Source organism: Nilaparvata lugens, chromosome 8 (genome assembly GCF_014356525.2).
Source record: "Nilaparvata lugens isolate BPH chromosome 8, ASM1435652v1, whole genome shotgun sequence".
In the NCBI taxonomy this organism is placed as follows: Eukaryota; Metazoa; Arthropoda; class Insecta; order Hemiptera; family Delphacidae; genus Nilaparvata; species Nilaparvata lugens.
This window is the reverse complement of record NC_052511.1, coordinates 1,923,897-1,948,034: the sequence shown is the minus strand read 5'-3', so window position 1 is coordinate 1,948,034 and position 24,138 is coordinate 1,923,897. Positions and strand designations below refer to the sequence as shown.

At 38.4% G+C, this 24,138-nt stretch overlaps 1 protein-coding gene across 1 annotated transcript in view; it reads right to left on the bottom strand.

The window, feature by feature from the left end:
- LOC111059685 (protein Gawky) overlaps window positions 1-14,827 on the bottom strand; it is a 36,845-nt gene extending 22,018 nt beyond the window's left edge. Inside the window, exons 1-10 of the mRNA XM_039435047.1 lie at window positions 14,600-14,827; window positions 12,460-12,773; window positions 9,069-9,897; window positions 7,383-7,753; window positions 5,268-5,478; window positions 4,063-4,365; window positions 2,704-2,943; window positions 1,654-1,824; window positions 512-700; window positions 262-274 (exon numbers count right to left, since the gene is read on the bottom strand). Coding sequence (XP_039290981.1) covers window positions 262-274; window positions 512-700; window positions 1,654-1,824; window positions 2,704-2,943; window positions 4,063-4,365; window positions 5,268-5,478; window positions 7,383-7,753; window positions 9,069-9,897; window positions 12,460-12,773; window positions 14,600-14,642 — 2,684 coding nt within the window. The 5' untranslated portion in view covers window positions 14,643-14,827. The remainder of the gene's footprint in view (window positions 1-261; window positions 275-511; window positions 701-1,653; window positions 1,825-2,703; window positions 2,944-4,062; window positions 4,366-5,267; window positions 5,479-7,382; window positions 7,754-9,068; window positions 9,898-12,459; window positions 12,774-14,599) is intronic.
- Between the last annotated feature and the right edge of the window lie 9,311 nt (window positions 14,828-24,138).

The following is a 24,138-nucleotide window of genomic DNA, read 5'->3' as shown; positions in this document are numbered from 1 at the left end:
CTCGAACTGTGGTTAAAAAAATCACCAGTTAGTGTTAACTGGAGATTACTAAACGAAGCGTTAGCGTGAATATGGTGAAATCCAGCCTGAATAATTCAAATTCAAGTCGTTTCATAATGTTCACATTAGATGAGCCAAGATATACGACGCGTTTCTTCACTCGCTTCCAGGTGAGTCGGCAGGGCGGCAGCAGCTCTGATTGGCTGATAATCAGCTGATTCCCGAACTCCAACCCAATCAGCCAATCGGATAGCTTCTTGCCCTGCCGCCACGTCTGAAAAACGCTTTATATTTTGGTTTAGTTGAGTTTGGTTTAATCTTAGCCACAGTCGGTTTCTGGGGAATTGTCAAAAATAGCGCTTCACCCACAATATACTGTGAGCTTCGTTCTTATGGAAAATACGACTCTTATGGAATTAATTTGATGTTCTGATGTTTAAATTAAAACACGGTCGTAGATAAAATGTAGTAGTATCACCTGACTAGGACAAATCAAAAATTTTAAAATTACCTCCGTCCCAGGCTCCGTTTCGACTGCCGCCTCCACCGCCCCACAGCGGGCCGTCCTTGGTAGGCATACGCCCCACAGGCATGGCGCCGCCCCCGGGGCCCATCTGACCGCCTCCCATGCCGCCTCCACGGCCTCCCACCATCGATGCCGGCGAAGGCATCTCTTTCCAGTGCGACACTTTGTTTTGTCCTAAAAACCACCACAAATGATCCATAAATTATCATATCATTCATTCCGCCTACGAACTTATAATAATTAATAATAATGATTGCCTTGAAACAAATAATTTGCATTCCGGAGTTTATTCACAATATAGAAACTGATAGCTTGGTTCAAAGCAAATCCAGAAAATGCTAAAAATAATTAGTTCTAATTATGATAACTCACTTTGACTTAGAAAGACATATAATTCACATCTAATACTACTGAGAAAGATGATAGAATGTTAGCTACTGACTTATATGACATAACATTATACAAGTAAATATATCCAAATCTAATGACGAAAGTTATAATCATGAAGCATGTCTGTAGCAAACCCATTCAACAAAGAAAACAAACAACTTCCTTTGCTTTCAGAATGTGTTTTCATTTACTGTAGTCCTCAAGCGAAGCCAAATTATTATTACAATATATAATTTGGTATTATACAAGGACACCAAGTTAATGCCTAGTCTACAATATTGCCAAGTCGATGGTCTTGCCAAGTCGATAGAGCAGCTTGCTCTTTCCGGATTTTGTTTCTCATCTGCACGCTTGGTCATGCATAACCAAGCTTGCACTAAACGCATCAATGAGATCGAACCCTAAAGCCCCGTACTCACACATCGATTTTTGTTCGTAAGATATTTTGCCGTCCTTATGAATTCTATTAGATTAAACGGAACTTGACAAACATCATCTGTTACATCTAAAAAAATTTATATGAACGGCAAAATACCATACGAACAAAAATCGATGTGTGTGTGTGTGTGTGTGTGTGTGTGTGTGTGTGTGTGTGTGTGTGTGTGTGTGTGTATGTGCGGGGCTTAATAGGAAAGCTGTAACACGTGGACAGATGGTAGCTTAGAAAGCGGAGCTAGATAATAGAGTGGTGCTGGATAGCTTAGACAGTTGAGGTAGATAATAGAGTGGTGTCTGACCTGGCATAGTGTTGCGCTGCTGTTGTGCGCCCCACAGCGATGTGCCGTCATCGTAGTTGGGGATGTTGCGTCGCTGAGCAGGGGGAGAGGGCTCCTCCCAGCCAGAGGGACCACCTCCACCCTTGCCCATGCCACCCATGTCCTTGGGCGGCGGGCCTGGCCACTGGTTCACTAAAAAACCAACACAATCATACAATCAATCAACAATCTCAATCATTCATCAGACAACCAAATAATTTTTACATATATCCTCAGTAAACAGTAAAGAAAAGATAGCATAAGAAGATATCCCACGATATAGAGCGTTTATGTAGCAAATTTCACTGTTAACTCAAGCCGATAGTCCTAGTAGTTGGTAGTCTCTCATACTGTGCCTGTCTTACACACTCTCCTTTTTTGTATATCAGTAATAATAAATAGATAGTAGTCGACACGAAGTTTAGAACATAGACGACCAATACCATGCGATATTTTATGCTATTTTTTCTCTATAATACAACCTCAGGCTGATAGTACTAGTAGTTATTTTTTGTGAAGCTATTTGTCGCTGGGAATCTCTCATACTGTGCCGTTCTTATACTCACACCCGGCCAAAACAGTAATAATATACAGTTGTCGAAAGTGATTAGCTTGTTTCAACAGTGAAATTTGGAACATAAACGACCTACAACATATCTCAACATATCTTGCTGCCGCTCCTCTAACTTGTTTACAGCTTTTACTATCTCATCACCTGATAAGATATTAAGGCCCGGTTGCACAAAAGCCGATACAATTTAAACTGTGATTAATTTCACAAGAACCAATCAGAAAAGGCGTTTTTGAAAAGGCTTCTCTGATTGGTTCTCGTGTAATTATTTACGGTTCAAATCAAATCCATTTATTGCCAACGACAAGTATAAAACAAGTATAGGCCACGTCCGTTAAATTTAACCGGCTGTTGTGCAACTGGCACTTGAGAGGTTCATTCAATAAATGAGTAGTCTTGATCGAGCTCCCGAAGCAGAAACATATTTATTTAAAAACGTAAGCCATACAATTTGTGCTTACCGTTGGCATTTGGTGGCATCTTGTTGGGCGGCATCTGGTGATGCGGGGGCAGCTGGCTGGGATGAGGCGGCTGCTGGCTGGGATGATGCGGGGGCGGCTGCTGTGGCGGCCATCCGCCCATATCACCGCCCCGGCCACCGCCTCCGCCTCGCATCATCATGTGGTCGCCACCTCCACCACCACCGCCTCCGCCCCACTGCGAACCGCCACCTCCGCCCCAATCGTTCTCTTTCTTTGGAGCTGTAACGAGAGAAAAAAACACGTTTTAAAAACGGAATAGACTCTAATGTGGCCGTTTTTGGTATTATGACGAATAGGCTCACATGTAGAAAATGATTAATATCAATAATGAATTGATTCAAAACCAATACTCTGTGATGCCGCATCCACATGATGGCCAAATGCGTAAAAATGACGACCAGCGGCAGAGTGTGGATGGGTGGTTTGCCAGCGCTCGTCTTCATTGGCCATCGCTCCAATTTTTTCCGAGCCGAAGCCAGCCCAGCTTAGGCTAGTGAAGGCAAGCGCTGGCAAACCACACATCCACACTTATCAACCAATGCGTGATGTTTCCTGTTTTGTCGACTGCTGTGCTGTTTTTTCTATGTAATTTATTTACATAAATACAACATAGATGGAGACAACAGGTTAAACCCGTATGTCTCCTTGAAACATTACACAACATCTTCATTCAAAAATTAGATTAAAAATAAATAACAAGCTAAGAATAAAATAAATTAAATAACAAAAAAGCGACCTAACAATAGAAATATGGGTTTTTATAAAAATCCTATCTTAGAATTATTTCTGAATCTACTTTCCAGGAGAAAAAATGACAGGTGGAATAATATGCACTTAAAATATCTTAGATATGCAATACAGAAGAAAGAATCATGTGGGCACTCAGAGAAAGAAAAATGTCATACAGAAATACTCATAATTGAGTTGCTATGAACCTAATTGTTAAAATTTATTTTTACGTGAGGTACTTTTTTCAGTTTTTATTGTGTTCATTCAAGTTCATATTTTCAATTTCTATCATGGATATGTCGCTGGCCCTTATTGGGCACTGGTCACATTGCAGTGTGGATGGCAAGATCAACGCGGCCAAGCTTACCAGGCTGGGCCAGCTTATTGAGGCAGCTGGCTGACTGTGACAACGTGTTGACTGGACAGATAAATTTGAAGTGTTGACTACTTTGCTTTTACGCTTATTATCTATCTAATGAATCATTAAATCTAATGAATTCATAGGTTATGAACTCCATTTGCGAAGTCTCGAGTCGTCACGAACGAATTGCACCTTAAACGTCACCATGCACTTTGACTGAAAATATTGAATCTCAGGTTTAAACATACCTGCCCATATAGGCGTGTTGGGCTGACTGTTGCCCCACTGCTGCGGGGGCGGCTGTTGCTGCTGCTGAGGGGGCGGCTGTTGCTGCGGTGGCCCCGGAGGCGGCACTCCCGTCCACACATTGGTGGCGTCAGACAAGTCGTCGTCCTCCACACCCCAAGTGCCACCAAGGTTCGAGCTGGGCGTATGGCCCCACGGCGTCTTCTGAGCGCCGCCTCCACCGCCACCGGCACCACCTGCGCCGCCCCCGACCACCACCGGCACCTGGCCGCCGTTGCGCAGGTTTGCTTCCCACAGTTCAGTTCCTAAGCACAACCAAAACATCATCATAAATTACACGAAATATGATAAAAACTCAATCATGTTACAATATAGAAATCTATGATTTTTACAATATTATAGTAAGAATAGGATTCCCCAAACTGAGAAGAGACCCTAATGTATGAAGAATAGATTATATTGAAAGAAGAGATCGCGGACGTCCCAGGAAGAGGTAGGTTGATTTTAGAGGCGCAGAGGTTCGGAACAGGTAGTAATGCCTAACCCGTTAAAGGTCAAAGTGGTAGAAATCGATAATTCTTGTCGGCACAGCCGGCAAGGAAAAATATGAGCGTCTTCAAGCAAGGAAATCATCATAGCTCTCAAGGAAGTTTCAATTTTAGATGAAAGTTGTAGATTAATTTTTATAAAGTCAAACTTTTAAGCATGTTGAAATCATTTTCTGAGCAGATGGAAGAGCCATCAACTCTACTAAGAAATAATTTCATTTATTGTTGTCCTCAAGCGAAGCCAAATTACTATCAGACATAATTTGGTATTATACAAGGACAGTGCATGACAAGTTCGACAATACAATAGCAACAAGGATATCTTGTCCGAGTCTCAACTTGAGAGTACAACTAAGCTAAATCACATCGATTAAACGGGTTTAATTAATGTCAAACCAATTTTGGAGAAAACGACCCTTAGCTGGCTAACTCAACGATTGTGAATACTCAAAGACCCAGTTGCACAAAAGCCGGTTAAAATTTAACAGTGATTAATACCAAGAGAACCAATCAGAGAAGCAGTCTTTTCAAAAAAAACTTTCTCTGATTGGTTCTCGTAAAGTTAATCACAGTTAAAATTTAACCGGTTTCTGTGCAACCGGGCCAATATAATTACAATTTTTCTGTGGGGACGAATCAAGATTTATTTGAGCACTGACCGTTATTGATGTTTGGTTTCCAAACAGGCGCACCGCCCCCAGCGCCAGGGGCGGCTCCGTTGCCCGTGCCACCTCCAGCACCACCTCCGCCGCTACCATCCTTGTTGGAAGGAGGCTCGGGCGAGGGCGGAATGTCCCATGTCGAGTCCTGGTTCACGTGTTGACCGCCCCAACCGTCCAGGCTGAATAGCGATTCGCGCATTGTGTTCAACTGAAAAACATTCAATCAATATTATATTTAAAAAATCAATTGAAAGATATATGGCATGATAGCAAAAATAGCCAAAAATTGCAGGCAAACTTACTTGCTTAACTTACTGAATTTTCAAAACTCAATATTTCATTTTGTAGTTTGTGTATTTCTGTCTGTCTGAAGTGTTCTCATAACTATGTCTTATTCTATTTGTAGGAATACTTAATAATGTAGAAAAATATAAGTTATTATATATATATATATATATATATATATATATATATATATATATATGTGAATATATATATGTGAATATATATATAAGTGAATATATAAATGTTGAAATATATTTCACATAAGAAAAATAATCAAAATAGTTTATGCATTGTTTTTGCTTAGAATAGTTCGCCTTCTTGCTGCTTTGTTGTGATCAGAATTTATATAGACTACTTCCTGCGCTCAGGTTTTTACCTTTGCAGGGAGATATTTCTTCATAGACTAATGTAATATTTCTGTTTCTGTGAATATATTTTTTTGAGGAATAAATAAAAAACGTTCTCGAGATTTTTTTTACAGTGAGTAGGTTTGTGATTTTGTATTCAAATAAGAGCAATATTTCTCAATTTATCGTTTTCTATGGTGCATTCATTTATTCTACTCTTACGTCAACCTTCAACATTTTCAAATAACTATTCCAGGACCGGAAATTAAGTGGACAAGCAGTAATGAGAAATTTCAAAACCTAATAATACTTTGGTGAACATCAATTTTCCATCGAAATTTTGGAGAGAAATGGTACAGGCACAGCCTAGGTTTTCCTCCATGATCATAAAATTATGATTACAACCTTTTTTACAATAAAGAAATAAATAAATGTCACACCTTCAAGAGCGGATATTCCGAAAACAATAGAAGATATAGAAAAAGTGGTGCGATGAATATTGTGCGCGTGTGAGTGGTTCTTGGAGCAGCAAGACCGATTCACACCGATGCGTCTTATAGGCATGATTTTCTACAATTATTCTATTTTACAATTATTCAAGCTTCAATATTTTGTATGGAATAATTATGCCCAACGCATCGATGTGAATCGGTCTTGCTGCTCCAAAACTACTCTCACACTCGCATGTTTGTTTAGTACGTTTCTAGACTCCCATAACCAACTATAGAATGAAGACAAGTCGGTATTGAAGTGAACAATCTATATTGATCGCAGTTATAAAAGATATTCATCAAAGTCTGGCCAGGATAGCCGAGTCGACTAAGGCGTTCGTTGCACCCTTCAGTCTGCTAGTGCGACCTGGTCGCGGGTTCGAATCCCACCGAAAAGGCATGGACATTCATCACATCAAATCACCCTCGCACTTCCAATTACCCACGCACAAGCGAAAAAATGTATTTACAGCAACAGAGCATTTTTGTCATCACCTCTGATTTTCTACAAATAAAATTTCGTCAAGCTCCACATTTCAATCAAAACTTGAACATCAGGTTTTTTGGCTCATATGGATTGAATTTTTCTCGTAAAACGATGTCCTATGTTGATTTATTCTGTAGTTGTTCCATGAGCGCTTGTTACACAATCATAAAACGTGCTCGCTCAAGGAACTACAAAATACAGCAACATAGGACATCGTTCTACGAGAAAAATCCAACCCATATGAGCAAAAAATTGATCAACTCCCTGCCGCACCATCTAAGGTATATTGACAATGGAGTGAAGCTCAAGAGAAAATTGAAGGACTAGATGGTTTTATGACATAAAACACTTTTGTTTTATAAGTGACGATTGCCAAACAATTTTATTATTGTACATGCAATGAGAAATAAATTCAAATTCAAATTATTAACAATGCCAGAAACAACTCAAATATAAAAACGAAACTTACAGCGTAGGTATTTAACCTGAGCAGTTGCCTCACCTGCTCTAGCTGTTTGTTGGTAGCGGCTTGCTGAGCGGCAGCAGCCGCCGCGGTGGATGCCGAAGCGGGGGCGGCACCGTTGCCACCCCCACTACCACCACCGGAGGCGGCAGACGACGAGGCCGAAGGCGGCGGAGTGGACGCGGCCAAACCTTTTCCAGCCGCCGCCGCCCAAGATCCACCTCCGTTCTGCTGTTGTTGCTGGCCTCCGTTGTTGTTGCTGTTGTTGTTGCCAGCCTGCTGCTGGTTGTTCGGTTGGTTGTTGTTGGGCTGCTGTTGTTGCGAGGTGGACGTCGGCTGTTGTGACTGCTGGTTGTTGGAGGCGGGACCCCCGCCACTTGACACAGCCGGCTTCATGCCGCCGTTATTACCTACAAACACATTCACCATTCAATTAGTCCACAATTCAATTTTGGCAGAAATCATACACACCTCCTCCGACGATTCTCATCACAAATGTTGCCAATTCAATAGAATAAAAATAGTGTCTTTAATGAAAACAACAAAAAATGGATCAATATTCATTTCCGATTTCTTGAAAATGTCTTTATGCCGGTTACATTTTAATCGTGATTAATTCCACGAGAACCAATCAGAGAAGCCGTCTTTTCAAAAAATCTTCTCTAATTGGTTCTCGTGATATTAATCATGGCTAATATTTAACCGGCTTTCGTGCAACCGGGCCCAAAGTTATAGAATTATCCAATAAATAAAATTATCCACTTGATAAAATCAGAGACGAATAATGCGATTTTATTTATTGAAAGGAATATTTTCTCTATAGTAAAATTGATGAAAAATAAGGCTACATCTATATTTGAAAGTTCATTTCTTCAAGGTTTTCGACAGACAATCACTCATGGTCTGTCAATCGTCTGAGGTGCTCAATTTAAACTTGAAGTGCATTCACAAACATATGCGGCTTATCAAGATATCACATTCGATGGACATAGTTCGCGAGAGATCATGCACTACCAAGCGTGCAGATGAGAAACAATATTGGGAAACAGTCAAAGAAGCATGTGACCTGTCTGTAGCTGCTCACACTCACACTGAAAGCCACCAGCAAATTAATGCGTTAGTGTGAGTGTTCCTATGTCTTTTTCCAGATTATGTCTCTCATGTGCACACGCTTGGGGTCATGCATGACCACGCGTCAACTTGCATATAAGTGCGACCAAAGTCATCATACACTTTCGAGAAAAGTAAACACGGCAATCAATTTTCGGCCAGTACTTTTCATCAAGTCACTTTCCACCAATTCCATAAATGGAAATTGATTTTATGTGGAGTAATAAAAAGCACAAGCTATCAGTAACTTGCCGTCTCCACATTCCACTTCCTTGCTTAAATGCAAACATATTCTTACAAAAACAGCTTGTTTCTTTTATTATACTGAATTGTGTTCAGATCTTTTCTTATTAGGCCTTGCATTATTTTCACAATTATTTGAAAGTTGAGCAGTCTATTTATTGCACTCATTATAGAGTTTTAACTCAATAATCAGTCATGACGGGGTTCATACCAGCGAGATATTTCCCTGAGATTGACTGATAGGATTGGCGTCCGAAAGAAAAGCTCAATGTGATCTGGCCCAAGGTGCCAGAGGGTTCTTTGGATATAAATTTGTAAGTAGAGTAGAAGTTTCTTATTTTATTGTAAGTTAATATAGTTGGTTTGACTTGCCTGAATTGTTCTGTTGGGCAGTGTTTGCCTGCTGTTGACTAGTTGGCTGCGCTCCCGCCCCCGCCACGGCTCCCGTCTGCCGCCCCTGGCCACCGTTGCCGCCTCCGCTGCCGCCCCACTGGGCGCCGCCAGATCCGTTGTTGTTCTGCTGCTGAGGGGCGGTTCCACCGCCAGTCTGCTGCTGCTGAGCAGCTGCGTTGCCACCCCAAGAACCAGTTTGTTGGTTTGCGTTATTGTTGTTCTGAGCCGCGTTGCCGCCTCCAGCTCCACCACCCCATCCTGCGCCACCGCCGCCGGGGGCGGCACTGGAGTTGTTCAGCGAGCTTTCGCCGCCTCCGGCCAGTCTCATGAGCCGGGGCGCCGCTATGCCCCATCGTCTCGCATACATCCAATACTCACTCACACCTACATTAATCTTATCGCTAGTATTACAATTATTATTAGAGACACTATCGTTATGATCACAGTGGTATTTAAAGCTCTTCTGCCCGACTGTTGCAGCGACAGATTTCTCTCTCTCTTGCATTGGAATGTTTGTATTATGTTCTGTCGCCGCCGGGGGGCATGACCTTACATTGCTAGTGCACTCGTCATTCACACAAACTATCTTAAATCTATCATCATCTTCACCATCAGTAGGATTATTATTGTGAAAATAAGGAGCACCAAACTTGTGAGTAGTAGTTGTAGCCGTGGCCTTGGCCTGAGAAGTGATGTGTGGTAGTAGTTGTCGGTTATTATTACTTGCTAGATTATTAGTGGGGTGGTGCCCTATTTGTGCACTCAGACTGCAAGTATTGCCATCGGAGGCAACCATTGCATTCGACACCTGCAACACACAAACAACAATACAACTCAATCAATAATTAAAGAATATTTTCGAACTCGTGGCTGGAGCTCAAGGCTTCTTTTTCCAGCCACACCAATGTATATTAGTTGATAAGTGTTATTTTGTAAATTTCTAGTGAATTGGAATTGGTAATCAAATTCATTCATTAGTTCAGACGATTTCTGGAATCGGTAGTATTATTTATTACATTGCATTCAACTGCAACACACAACAAAACAACTAAATCAAATTCATTCATGAGTTCAAAGTAATCTATTATACATTTCTGGGATCGGTGGTATTATTTAAAATATATTACATACAAGGATAATATTCTTGATTCGTTAATTGTGATAATATATATCTAAAATAAATTGTTATTAGGATTTGAAGCAAAGTATGACGTTTATATTCAATAGCTTAAAGGTGCGTACAGACTGTCGCTCTGCTCCGCAACCGAACGTCACTCCAGCAGAGCGATTGATGATCGACCGGCGAGCAAGAGTGCTTCGACCGGGGAACGCGAGAAAATCTAACATCTTCCGTAACGTTCATGATGGGTGCGTGGGCGGGGCGACTGTGGTCCGATGGTGGTACGAGGGCGGTACGAGGGAGGAGCGTGCTCGGTGCGGGTTGGAAGCGCGAATATGTGTACGCAGCTTAATGTGTCGCTACAAAGCCGTGCCTCAATTGTAGAACAATGGATTTGGATGAGCGGTCAAAGCTAATTTTACATCCTGGACATTGGATGAACGAGGAATCGTCGCAATTTTGATAAATGCTCATCTTAGGCCACTGTAAAGAGTTTGGATAGCGATTTTTCTAGACATTGTAACAGAGTAACACGGCAGGGAGTGATATCATCATAATCATCATCATTAGCTGCATTCATCAACAAGATTTGAGCGGAGCTCAAGTTGCATGCAGCATGTCAAGTTCAGGACTGGAATGATTTGAATGCATTCAAACACTTATCAGTTGTGAACGCGAGGATATACTTCTACCGGGGACGCGACAGTCGAGGACTGAATTGCAGTCATCTACGGTCGGAGTCCTCCACTATCGTTACTGTGCTTTTAGAAGAGTCCTCTACTGTCGGTGTCCTCGTTTGACATCGACATCAACCACTTCTACCAGTATCTTTGTCAACTTGAAAATGAACATTTTAAAGCTATCACCATAGAGATGTTGCCCGGCCCGGGCAAGATATTTATCTCGGGCCACTCCAATTTACAACGGGCCACTCCAGTGTTTCGGATGGACACGTTGAAAGTAGGCGCACACAGATCATCATCGGACGGACGGCACGCATCGGGCGATTAGATTTGATGCATTGTTTTCAATTGGAGTGCGCATACCTGGATGCGGATAGGTTTGCGCGCTCCAATTCAAAACAATGCATCAAATCTAATCGTCCGATGCGTGCCGTCCGTCCGATGACGATCTGTGTGCGCCTACCTCAAGCCGTCGGTCCCGGCTGCCTAAAAAGCAGTCGTTAGGTCATGTCAGAGGCCCTGAAATTGATCAGTTGCGACCTGAAAACTCATGACACCGGTGCGACCTGAAAACTCTGACACTGGACCTGAGCCAGCCAGGTCACTCGATATTATTATTACCATACAGAGATTGCAAAAGCAGACAACCCATGGTATGAGTCGTTTCTGTTTCAAGCCGATTCTCTATCAACTCAAGCCGATTACTGTCTATTATGACTGTTTTGACCGGGTGAGAGTGTAAGAACAGCACAGTATGAGCTGCTGTCACATAGCTTGACGAAAATCAACTACTAGCTAGAACTATCGACTTGAGTTGCCAGTGAAATTTGGAACTCAAACGCCCTATACAATGGAATATCCTCTTATACTATATTTTCTCTATGGTATTGCTTGTAACTGACGAATAAACCAAGGCTGCCGCATGAGAAAATTTTACTACTGCCACTAAACCTCGATGAAAGTTCCCTGAGAATTTCAGCCTTTTACCGCCATATACAAGGTTATAAAACAATAGTTCAACTTAATCCTGAGACAATCCTCATAATTGGGAAATAGAACTCACTTTTTAGGACCGGTTTCCGAGCTCGGACTCAGACACACAGAGATCCTATAGGTATTTGAACCTATAACTATGAGAATAAGTAAATTTGAAATATAATAGAAGCTTTTAGGGCCCGGTTTCCGAGCTCGGGATTTAGCTTAGTTCTAGAATTTAAACAGCTGGAGTCAGAAAATTGGCTTTCCGAAACGGGGCGTAGTCGCAATTTTTATTACAATATTTTCTCATTTCTATAATTGAAAACGTTTATACTTGACGAAATAAAACATTCTTAAATAATTCAAAATATCTTAAACTTTACACTATTTTCTCTTTATTTTATTTTGTGTTCAATTTTCTAGTTTTTCGAAATTCTATTTAAACGTGGACTGCGACTACGCCCCGTTTCGGAAAGCCGATTTTCTGACTCCAGCTGTTCAAAGTCTAGCTAGAACTTGGCTAAATCCCGAGCTCGGAAACCGGCCCTTAGTTCATTTTAAGCCGAAATAATTAGGAAATTGAACTCACTTTTAGTTCGAAGGTAAGCGCGGACGGAGTAGACGGTGTCGAGCTGCACCGCGCTGTCGTCGTCATCATCATAATCATCAAATCATCATTGTCATCAACACCTAACGTTGTCGACACGGTTGTAGTTGAGCTGGTTATTATCACAGACGCTGCTTCAACAAAAGCCAAACGAGAACAAGGAGACAAATAGAAGAAGAGAAGTGGTGAAGAAGGAGAAAAAGTTGGAGGCTGGACTGCAAGGGGGAGGAGGGGGCCAGCTCCGCGCCCCTCCTTGCCCCTAGTAGCTTGCCCCACCACACGTCGCTCACAGCCTACTGCAACAAACAGAACAAAACAAACAACATTAATAACACAAATCACTGGTTCAAATCAAAAAATAATCAAGTAATTAGTTTGATAAACATGAACATAAATAACTGACATTACAAAATTAAAATCATCTATAGCAGGTTGCCTCGTTCAACAACGTTCATGGAAATATAACACAGGAGAGTTTATAATTATTCATGATGTGCGTGAATGGTGTCAGAGAATCAAAGACGTCAGTTAAAATGACTTCCGGAATCGTTGTTATCCATGACAACCGTACTGGTGGTGCAACCAAACGGCTTCTCCAGTAAATGAAATGGGATAATTTCGATCACCCGCCATAAAAACCTGACTTTGCCACTAGTAACGTATACCTTTTCCCCAAAATCACAACACGACTTTGAGGGTAGAGCTTCCAAACTAATAAGGAGCTCCAAATCAACGTCATAGCCCATTTAAACGTATCTGGCGGCAGCATTTCATGAAGACGATTTTAGTAGACTGGTTCCCTGGTGAATGTCTCAACATAATTTCTGTGTAAAAATTATTCCCTTATATAGCCTACTTCGTATTTTTCACGGTTTATCACTCCACGACTAAAGAAAGAATATGAAAAGTGGTTCATGACGAAGCGCTTTTTCAGGTGTATTCTGACGATTGGCCGATCATCAGCTGATTCCCGAACGCCAATCCAATCAGCCAATCTGAGAGCTTCCTGCCCTGTCGAATCATCTGAAAAACGCTTTTTATGGCTTGGCCCTAAGCATTTTATTCTACTCATAACTGGGTTATGAACTAATAAATGAATAATATTATGCGTTGTGTGATAGTCTCAAGTTTTTCCTATTGAATTTACTTTCCAATTTTTAGATGGTCCAGATGTTTTTTATCAATATATTAAGATCCGGTCACACAGAGAGATCTGCGATCCTATAGGTTTCGACATCTATACATTGAATCGTATTCGACCAAAGTCGTAATTAGACCCATTGACGGTTCAAATTATATTTCCAGACGAGGTACGACTTTCTCGCAAAAGACTCCCCATCACCAAAAAGCCACACTAATTTACTTTTTAATACTCACTCTAGTTTTTAGGGCTTCTATTATGTTTCAAATTTACTGTTTCTATACTGGATTCTATTTTCAAGTTTTCAATTGAGTTTCAATTTTAGTTTTTCTCAGAGTTATAGGTTCAAATACCTATAGAATATCTGTGTGTCCGGGCCCATAGGCTATTATAGTCCGTAAAAAATTACTTCTGACTTGGGAGACATATGCGGCGCAGAAAAATGGAGGGAGATCAGCCAAATACAGTGATTAATAGTCATAGGTCGCCTCGGAGATGCCAATTTGTCAGTCGTCTGACTGCTTTCAGACAGGAAACTTCGCATGTGATAAGGTGCGTACAGATATACGCGCCGCGAACATGAGCAATTCACTTTTAATCAGCTGACTATATCTGTATTTCTACAGAAACCGTAACATACAGATATAAAACGCTTGGCATCAGCTGATTAAAAGTGAATTGCTCTTGTTCGCGGCGCCTAAATCTGTACACACCTTAACACATGCGAAGTTTCCTGTCTGAAAGCAGTCAGACGACTGACAAATTGGCAAATGCGCTTCTACCTATGACTTTTAATCACTGTATTTGGCACACCTATAAGCACATAAACAGACACTAGAAGTTGGAGAACGCTGGCCGCTTCAAAACGGCAACATCGCGCCTCTGTATCCCTACCGGTGTATGCTTTCTTTGCTGCACATGTCCATCCAAAGTAAAAAGTAATATTGTACAGAGTATAGTTGAATGATGAAAATGACTGACCAGTGTGCGAACATTTGATTTGGTTGGATTGCTCGGGGATCATCACTGATACTGATACTGATACGGCATCCCTGACACTGCTGCTCACAGGCACTTGATAGGTACAACAGCTGATTGGTGCTTGTGCTGACTCCTCCCTGCTGCTAGCTGATAATACTGCCAATGCACTCACACCAACCACTACTCTCCATTCACCTTCCACCTGTCATAAAAAACACAATCAAATTAATAGCAAACCAATCAATAAACAAAGAACATAGCTGTATTAAAATTACATAGATACTTTTAAAAAATATGTACAGTAAAAAAATATGTAATTACAATATTACAGCATTGTGATTTTAAGGCTGTGCAAAGGCTAAAAATAAACTTTCTACTGGTGATATTTTTCAAGTTTTTCGATTTGAATATCATTCAAGCTATCAAAATAAAAAAGTTTTCTCAGGAAAACAATTTTTCTCCGATCATTAATTTTTGAGATATGAGCGCCTAAAGTTAAAATTTTCGGGACAGAACATTACAAATTCAGTAAGAGATAAATCCATGAGATTTAGAGGATAGATTGTTTGTGATATTGTTGATCTAGTTGAACAAAAATTTTCTAAATATTACAATTTTTGTAAGTTATTCAATTTACCAAAAATTACCAGAAATAACCAAATAAGTTATTTTTTGGTAATTTTTAGTAAATTGGTAAAATTTAGTAAATTTTTAGTTATTTCTGGTAATTTTTGGTAAATTGAATAACTTTTTCAAAAATTGATATTTTTAGAAAATGTTTATCTAGGCAATGAAAAATATCAAATTTACTTGTAAAACTCATCATTTTCCAATAGATTTCAAGTATATTATTTCTACAATAACAAAACATGATACACAATATTGGCAAAACCTTTTGATGAAGCTCAACTTTAAATTTAATGTTTCGTCTATTAAAAGTTTGATTTAACAAAATGTTGTGTACTGGGACGAGACGAGGCCTTGTATGCTGCCCTTAGTTGTTAATTATATCGACTGAATTATTAAACTCTAGTAATTTTTATCAAACTATAGAGAATGATCAAGTATTTTGATTATTGGAATTTTATATGACCCAATTTAAACTTGTTCCAATTGAGATAATAAATTAATAAAAAAAATGACTAATTACCTTGGTGACTAAGATATTATACCTGGGAATTATATCCCATGATTGTTGATGGAGATCTGAAACAAACAGAAGAAATACAAGAAAATTATACAAAATGCATCAATTTTACATTTATTTATCGTTATTTAATCTATTTATTAAGACATTGTTTCAATGTATAAAGCCCTCATTATATTTTGAAATATTTGCTTTATTATATTTGTAGAACATTTCGGATAAGGTACGTCAATAGTGTATTGTACCTAAAGTTAGGTTAGGTCACTTTTTTACATTTGGAAAAATGGCTAATTTTTCTCAAATAGGTTGGTAAATAAGAACAAACAAATAACTTAATGCTTTTTTACTTAGAGCAATGATTAATATTAGCAAAAATTGGGGTATTTGATTATAAAAGAAATTTTTACTTTTTTACGAATGAAATAAAACACAAATATGATATTCGCTTACAGTACAAGCTCAAGATACATGAGGTAAATAGAAAAATCAACGAAAAAATTACTTGTAGAGGTCAATCCAAACAAATACCATAAAATTAGACATCAAAATACAAAAATTCAATTTTTGTCAAGTCTTCATGGCTAACATAAGCCTACCGTACTGTACCATACAACACAAGATGGTAATAAAACGAGATTTAACCCAAAAATCAAATAAACAAGCGCTTACTACAAGAGAACAACCATAGTTTGATAACAGATTACTAGAGGTTATAATTCAAGCGATATAATTAACAACTGAAGGCAGCATACAAGAAAATACGATACCGTAAACGAGATTTTCTGTACAATGCATGAGAGGTGAGCAAATGGAAGCCACAAATCCGTACGGTAAATGAAATATGTAACAAAGTATGACACAAAACTATCACAGACACTGATTTTCTCTAACAATATACTGTTAATTGCAGCATTGCGCGTAATAATTGAACATTTTAGTCATCCTACCCACTGGTCACTGCGAATGTAAACAGGGAAACAACATAGTGGTGGAAAGGTTTCGAAACCGTGAGACCATATTAGCAGAAGACGCAATTAAAACAAACTGCTGACAGATGAACAGATAAACCTATCTTGATAAACGTTTTAAAAATTAATTCCAGTGATTTCAATAGAATTAATTCAGCACAAATATAAAACTACTCACCACTCTATCTGGCAAAAATTAGAAGCCAAAACCAAGTTGCCCATCTCGTAAGGACATCGTCGCGATCGCGATTCGACTACCAGTCCGACTGTTCCGAGCGCTGCGACTACGCCCCACTTTCGCACAACTCAACTTTATATCAAAAGTTTCCAAAAACTAAGAAATAACTAAACAATGTAACACTGCACAAGCAAAGAACAGGATTTTTAAAAACGATTGCACATATTTTCTCAAGTAATATCAGTCAATTTTAAAGTGAAATGTGCTTTTCACCAGCGTAAAGACTAGGATATTGATCGGTACGTGGCATAGCTGAACAGCTGGCCGAGCCAAACAGCGAGACTCCTCCCCAAAACTAGGAGCATGCGGAGTGGGGTATTTTAACCCAGCAAGCTTCTCCCCTCTCACCATCCACGAAAATCAGAGCCACAACACGATAGCATAGCCGACGAAAAAAAACGACGCGATTCTTGTATTGATAGAGCTTCTTTTTTTACACAAAAAATATCATTCAACAACCGTCAAACGAATAAGATGATAATATTGAAAAATGGTTGGATTTTATCGGCTGGTGGTTGCATGCTAGAGGTGGATTTATAGTTGAAAGAATGCTGTAAATAGAATAATGAACGCAGTATTGTAGCTTTGGCCAGCATACGGTATTCCAATATTTTTGTTGCATGCGTCAGGACCAGTTCGGTAGGGCAGAGGTCAACTGAAATAATCTCAAGAATATTTTTATAAACTTACTAGAACCACAAATAAAATCAACTCCACTAGAATCAGTAAAAATTTCTCTCAGCAACCACTTTTGATGACGAATTCTATTTTTCTCTCCTGGAGACAAATTTAGAATAACAGTTCCATGCATACATGAAGCCTCAATGTATTCTCAAATCAAGGAAAACTCTACAAGATTCAATTATCCAACAAAAGAATTCTTGGAACTCATTCAAAAAAAGGAAACCGCCTTTACATCAAACTAACCACCTCACCTTATTTGTGACCCCCCAGTTGCAGATTGAATATTAATTACCATAAAAATATGCCATTCACACAAGAAGGCATATACATAAATCCAGAAAAGTCCAAGAGTAATAATTATTATCAATTAAAGGAAAACTGGGTATTTTATTGTGTTCAACGAATCTTCCAAAAGGGGCAAAACGCCTCCACCTGGGAGAGAATCACCACCTCATTTTTTTGTTGAGGATGATGCCCTCATAATCCTGGGACTTGTGCGAGGGCATTGACCTCGAGGAGAGTCAGTGACAGTTGAGGAGTGAAAAAATCAAGCATTTTCAGGGAATAAAATATAAAAAAAAAAATAATTTAATAATAGAACACCTCAATCGATCACCCACTTCCTCTCAATTCTTTAGGTCACATAATTATAGTCGTTTAAATTGTTTGATTCATTTAAATCATGTGCTTGTAGCCTGTGCATGAATAATGAGGCGGATTATAAATTACAATGAATTTTCAATGGATAACACAGAATTTTTCAGAGAATACACAAGATTCAAATTTGAAAGTAAGACACCTTCAAACTGTCTCTCAGCCGCTCATGAAATGATGTCCAACCACAAGCTACAGACTTCGGATAATCAAGTTCCGATCAATTCTCAAAGCAGACAATTTCCAGGTTCAAAGAAACGTCCAAATTTGAAATAGGACACCTCCACCTGGCTTCACCAATAATAATTCTGTTTCTGTTAGCATTTCAAGGGACGATAATGATGTCAACCACGATCCAGAGACTTTAGCGAGGAATTTAAAATTGATTATGATGAATTTTCAATTAAGAAAATTCGAAGAGACGTGAGCTTGAGACTGGGAGATTAGTACCTAATTGAGTGGATTCTGATGATTTTTCAGAGACGAAAATGTTGTAAAATTCCAACAAAAACACAAAACTGGGGGATACCTCCAACTAGCTTCCCTCATTTCTAAGAGATGATGATGATGATGCCACCCTCGAACAACAGACTTGTGCATGGGTAATGAGGTGACTTAAAATAAATTTTCAGTGGAAACGATTTCAAATACAACAACAAACAAATCCTATATTGCTATTTTGGTTCAGCTTAGTTAATTAAACCGTACTAAATGCACGAGTTGGAAGGAGTGTAGTCCAAATTGATAAATTTCTATGATTTTCGGAGCAAAGGTAACAAGAGTTGCTGCAAGATTGATTGATTATATGCCTTTATTAGGGCGGAGTTAGGACTCCTGGTCCTCTCTACCACACAACCCTGAGTGACCCAGATCAGGGCAGCTGAGTTAGCTAGGCCAGGGGTCGCAAACTGCTCATAATTCACAGATCCTGATAGCCACAGAGGGATATTTCAGGTCACCAAAAGGGAAAATTCACGGTAGGAAAAGGGAAAACACACGTTCATAGAAGGGAAACCTCGTGTGAGAAAGGGAAATTTTTCTCCAATCCTGAAACCTTCACTCTATCAGTGCGGAGTAAATATTTTGGACTGATTAAATTTGGTTTCATTTGCTTGAAACAACAACAGGGTATCAACTCACTAGACCTCTGAGATAAAATTTGGATCAATTTCATTAAAATAGGACCGTGTATCACAACATTGGACCTTCTCTGATAACATTAGTTTCATTTATTCGAAGCAACTGTTTACTTGAAATAAACTGGAGCTTAGATAATGATTTGTTTCCATTTGTAACAACACTATAGTGAGGTCCACGTTATAATGGCAGTGGAGAAAGATAGGAGAACAACTTTGCCGATCCTCTCTCTTGTCCAATGCCTTCTATGCAGGGTAACTGATACCGGTTTATTGATAAAAAAATAACTTTTATTCACTTCATTGTACAATTTTACAAAGCATAAAACATAAAAAATATCAAGTGCACTCCTCATTAGATGTGTATCCATTTGATGTGATATTAACTGTTCATTCTCGTTTAAAATAATCAATTATATTTTATTAAGCAATAAATTATATTTTTCAATAATTTCATAATGCATTTTCATAGTTAAGATTAATTTATTAATTTTATTGTACATTGTTAAAAGACGATCTGGCAACAGAGCAAGGCGAGAAAGAGATAGCGCTATCCGCTTTGTTGAATGATAGACAAGGATAGCAATACAATTGCTAATCATACACTGCCATTATAACGTGGAACTTACTTTACCAATAGAATAAGCCACTAAAATACTGGAAACAGTCCAATAATTTTACAAAATTTCTCTTGGTTATTCTAGATGCAACACAATATTATTTATTTATTGAAATCACTTACAAAAAGATTTACTCGAGACAAGATAGAAGGTTGAATTTGAAAATACTGCTTTATATTGCGATACAAAAAGATTTACTCGAGACAAGACAGAAGGTTGAATTTGAAAATACTGTTTATATTGCGATAACCATTGTGCTGAAACCGACTTTTAATTGTATCAAATTTCAATGAGCAGAGATAATAGTTTGCTGCTTCTGTAACAATCATTTTTTGTGGACGAAGAGTTTTAATGAATGCTTGATGATGTATTTGTAAATGCAAGTCTAAGATATTAAAACAGTAGTCAGTCATTGTTCTCGTACTGACTGGACTGACAATATGATCACAACAATCAAAATGTCAACAGTCACAATATGGAACAGTCGAAAAAATTCTAACATACGGTTCAATGCCTATCTGGTCCACATTATAATGGCAGTGGAGAAAGATAGGAGAACATAGTTGACGATTCTCTGCCTTGCCACTGCCTTCTCCTTTAGAGGAGAGCTGATACCGGTATATCTGATGTAATATGAACTGTTAATTAATGTTTAAAGTAATCTATTATAGTTTATTCGTTGAAAATAAACTTTTCAATTATTAAATAACTAATTTGCAAAAGAAAGATAAACTATTGTTAATTAATTACATTTCTACATTGTTAAAAATATCTGGCAACGTTGCGGAAGTAGAAGTGGATAGAGCCACCTGCTTTTTTGAATGATAGACAAGGATAGCAACACCAATGTTAATAAAACACTGCGATTATAATATAATGTAGATCTCACTACTGAAATATTTCAACATTTATAAAAATCATGAACCAAACTAATTATCATCAGTACTTGGAACCGAATAGTATTTAACAGACGTTATCTACATTAAAAGTTATAGAATTATGCAACATAATAAAAAAAAATATCCACTTGATAAAATCAGAGAAGAATAATGCAATGTAATTTATTAAAAAATATCTTTTCTCTATAATAAAATTGATGAACAATAAGGCTACATCCACGGAGAATTCAAATCCTATGAACTGATTCATTTCCCTATCACCTAAATTCAATTTAAGAATGATTTTAGGATATTCTTTTGAAATCAACCGATTTTTGCTACTGAGAACTGGGCTTAAATTTGAGAACTGAAAAAATTATGCTTCATGTTTAAAGAATTCAAAACTTGAGAAACTACAAGACTGATCAAAATCCAATATAGCTTCCAAACTAGCTTCAGAGCTTCAATAATGAATGATAAATTTGTAAAAATCCACACAAAATATTCAATGATGGAACAACCAACGCAACTCTGAGAATACACAATTCAAAGAAAACAATTTGAAAAATATTTGAACTTTTATTTTCCACAGGTTAACGACATCTAAATCGAATTACGCCAACACAGGAAAATCCCATTAAATGCCGATAAACACAACGATAACAATATTATTAATATTGCAGACTACAGCAAAAATATTGAAACAACCAACAATCTACGTCGAAAAAAATCCAGATATAATATGCATCTAACGCAAAACCGTAGAACAATAACATTTGAGACAACAAATTCTCTAATATTTATCAGTAACTGATTTAAAACTCTAACTAAAAAAAAAATAATAATAATATCGAGTGACCTGGCTGGCTCAGGTCTGGTGTAAGATTTTTCAGGTCGCAACTGATCAATTTCAGGGCCTCTGACATGACCTAACGACTGCTTTTTAGGCAGCCGGGACCGACGGCTTAACGTGTCCATCCCAAACACTTTTACTGTTAAAGGTGATAAGAAATTTCAACTTACTCATGGGATCATGAGGGCTAATACCAAGATAAAGTATAGGCTAGCTATAGACTGATAATGTTGGTATTCTCTAACTGTATTTTTTCTTTACTACAGTTAGGTCCACGTTATAATTGCAGTATTTGATTAACATTGGTGTTGCTATCCTTGTCTACCATTCGACAAAACAGATAACGCTATCATTGTCTAGCTCCGCAACATTGCCAGATCGTTCTTTGACAATGAAGAAATACAATAGTGAATAACCAAATATTTAACCTCAAATATGAAAATTTATTGTTTAATCAAAAACATATTTTCTTGACGTATGAAATATAATTTATTGATCATTTTAAACAAAAAGGAACAGTTAGTTAATATTACATGAGATACACCGATATCAGCTATCCTCTACAGAAGGCAGTGGCAAGGCAGATAATCAGCAACAATGTTATCCTATCATTCGCTATCATAACATGGGACCTCACTATAGCCCCAAACTTGAACAGATGCCAAAAATTAGTCTATTTTACTCCTGTAATTAAAGTTTGATTTAAAGCCACCCAATTTGTCCAAAAGTTAGTCCAAAAACAGTTGATAATTGATCAATTTTCTTCCTCCATGATTTTAGGTGAGTTCCAAAATACCAATTTATTATCTAGCATGACAAGAATCATGACTTTAGTTGAGTTCCAAAACACCAATTTATTATCTAGCATGACAAGAATCATGACTTTAGTTGAGTTCCAAAATACCAATTTATTATCTAGCATGACAAGAATCATGACTTTAGTTGAGTTCCAAAACACCAATTTATAAACTAGCATAACAAGATTCATGACATATTTTTATAAAAAACACACGTCATGTGTTTTCGAAGTGAAAACATCAAACAAGTCATGATCTATTCATCCTCCATCGTTTTAGGTGAGTTCCGAACCACCAGATCCCTCCAGAAACCATTGACAACTACATCAAACCGTCTTCGATCTCTAAAATATTGAGTTCGCTCGCTATTTTCGCCGCAATTCTAAATAGCAACACCAAAACATTGTCTCAGCGTAGTACGGTAAACCGAAGAAATTTTCACCAGAAAAAAACGACTATAGTAGGCTACTGTCTTCTACTCCATTGGAGAAAACCGACCAACTGAAACGGAGAGAAAACAAAGAAGAAGAAGAAGAAGATGAAGAAGAAGAAGAAGAAGAAGAAGAAGAAGAAGAAGATGATGAAGAAGATGAAGAAGAAGAAGAAGAAGAAGAAGAAGAAAAAGAAGAAGAAAAATAAGAAGAAAAAGAAGAAGAAAAAGAAGAAGAAAAAGAAGAAGAACAAGAAGATAATAGTAGAAACCATCATAAGAAGAAGTGAGGAGGAATAGGCCTAGACAAAGAAGAAGAGGTAGATATGGAAAAGAAAAAACGAATAAAAATTGGAAGAAGGGGCGATGAGGTGGAGACGAAGACGAATGTAAATATCAAGAAGATATTCAAGAATATCATGAATAAAAATATGAATGAAGAGGTGAAAACATAAACAGAACGAAAGTAAGAAGACAACAGAAGCACATGAGACCAAAATACAGGATAAGGACAATAGATAAGATTGTGAGGATAGGAAGAAAAAGAAGAAAATGAGGAGACTTGATAAGCAGAAAAAATGGGAAATGGAGAAGACAGGATACGAACACATGAAAAATAGTAGGATGAAAAGAAAGAGAAGGATAAGAAATGGGAATAGGAAGAAGGAGAAGATATGTTTGGGAGAGAAGAAAAAATAAATGAGAAGGACTACCAGGAAAGCAAAGAAAGGCGACGGCAGGAACGAAGCACAAGAGAAAAATAGAGGTGAGAAGGGTAAGCAACAAAAGAACAAGAAGAAGATGAAGAAGAAGATGAAGAAGAAGAAGAAGAAGAGCAAGAACAAGGAGAAGAAGAAGAAGCGACAGGAGTGAAAATTGGAAAAGTGGCTTTCACAAGTAGTAATGATGGGCATCGTGAAAAGCGTCGCGACGCGACACAATCTAGCCGCATTTTCCGGGCAACAAATAGACCTGCCAAAATGGGGTGAGAGAGAGGAGCAGAGAGAGAGGGGGGAGGAGAGAGAAAAGTGAGAGAGTAAGAGACAGATTCATCAATTGAAGCAAGTGAGATAAAAGATGATGGGCTGGGGACTAGTGACATAAGGTGAGAACGAACCATGAGAAGGAGGTGAA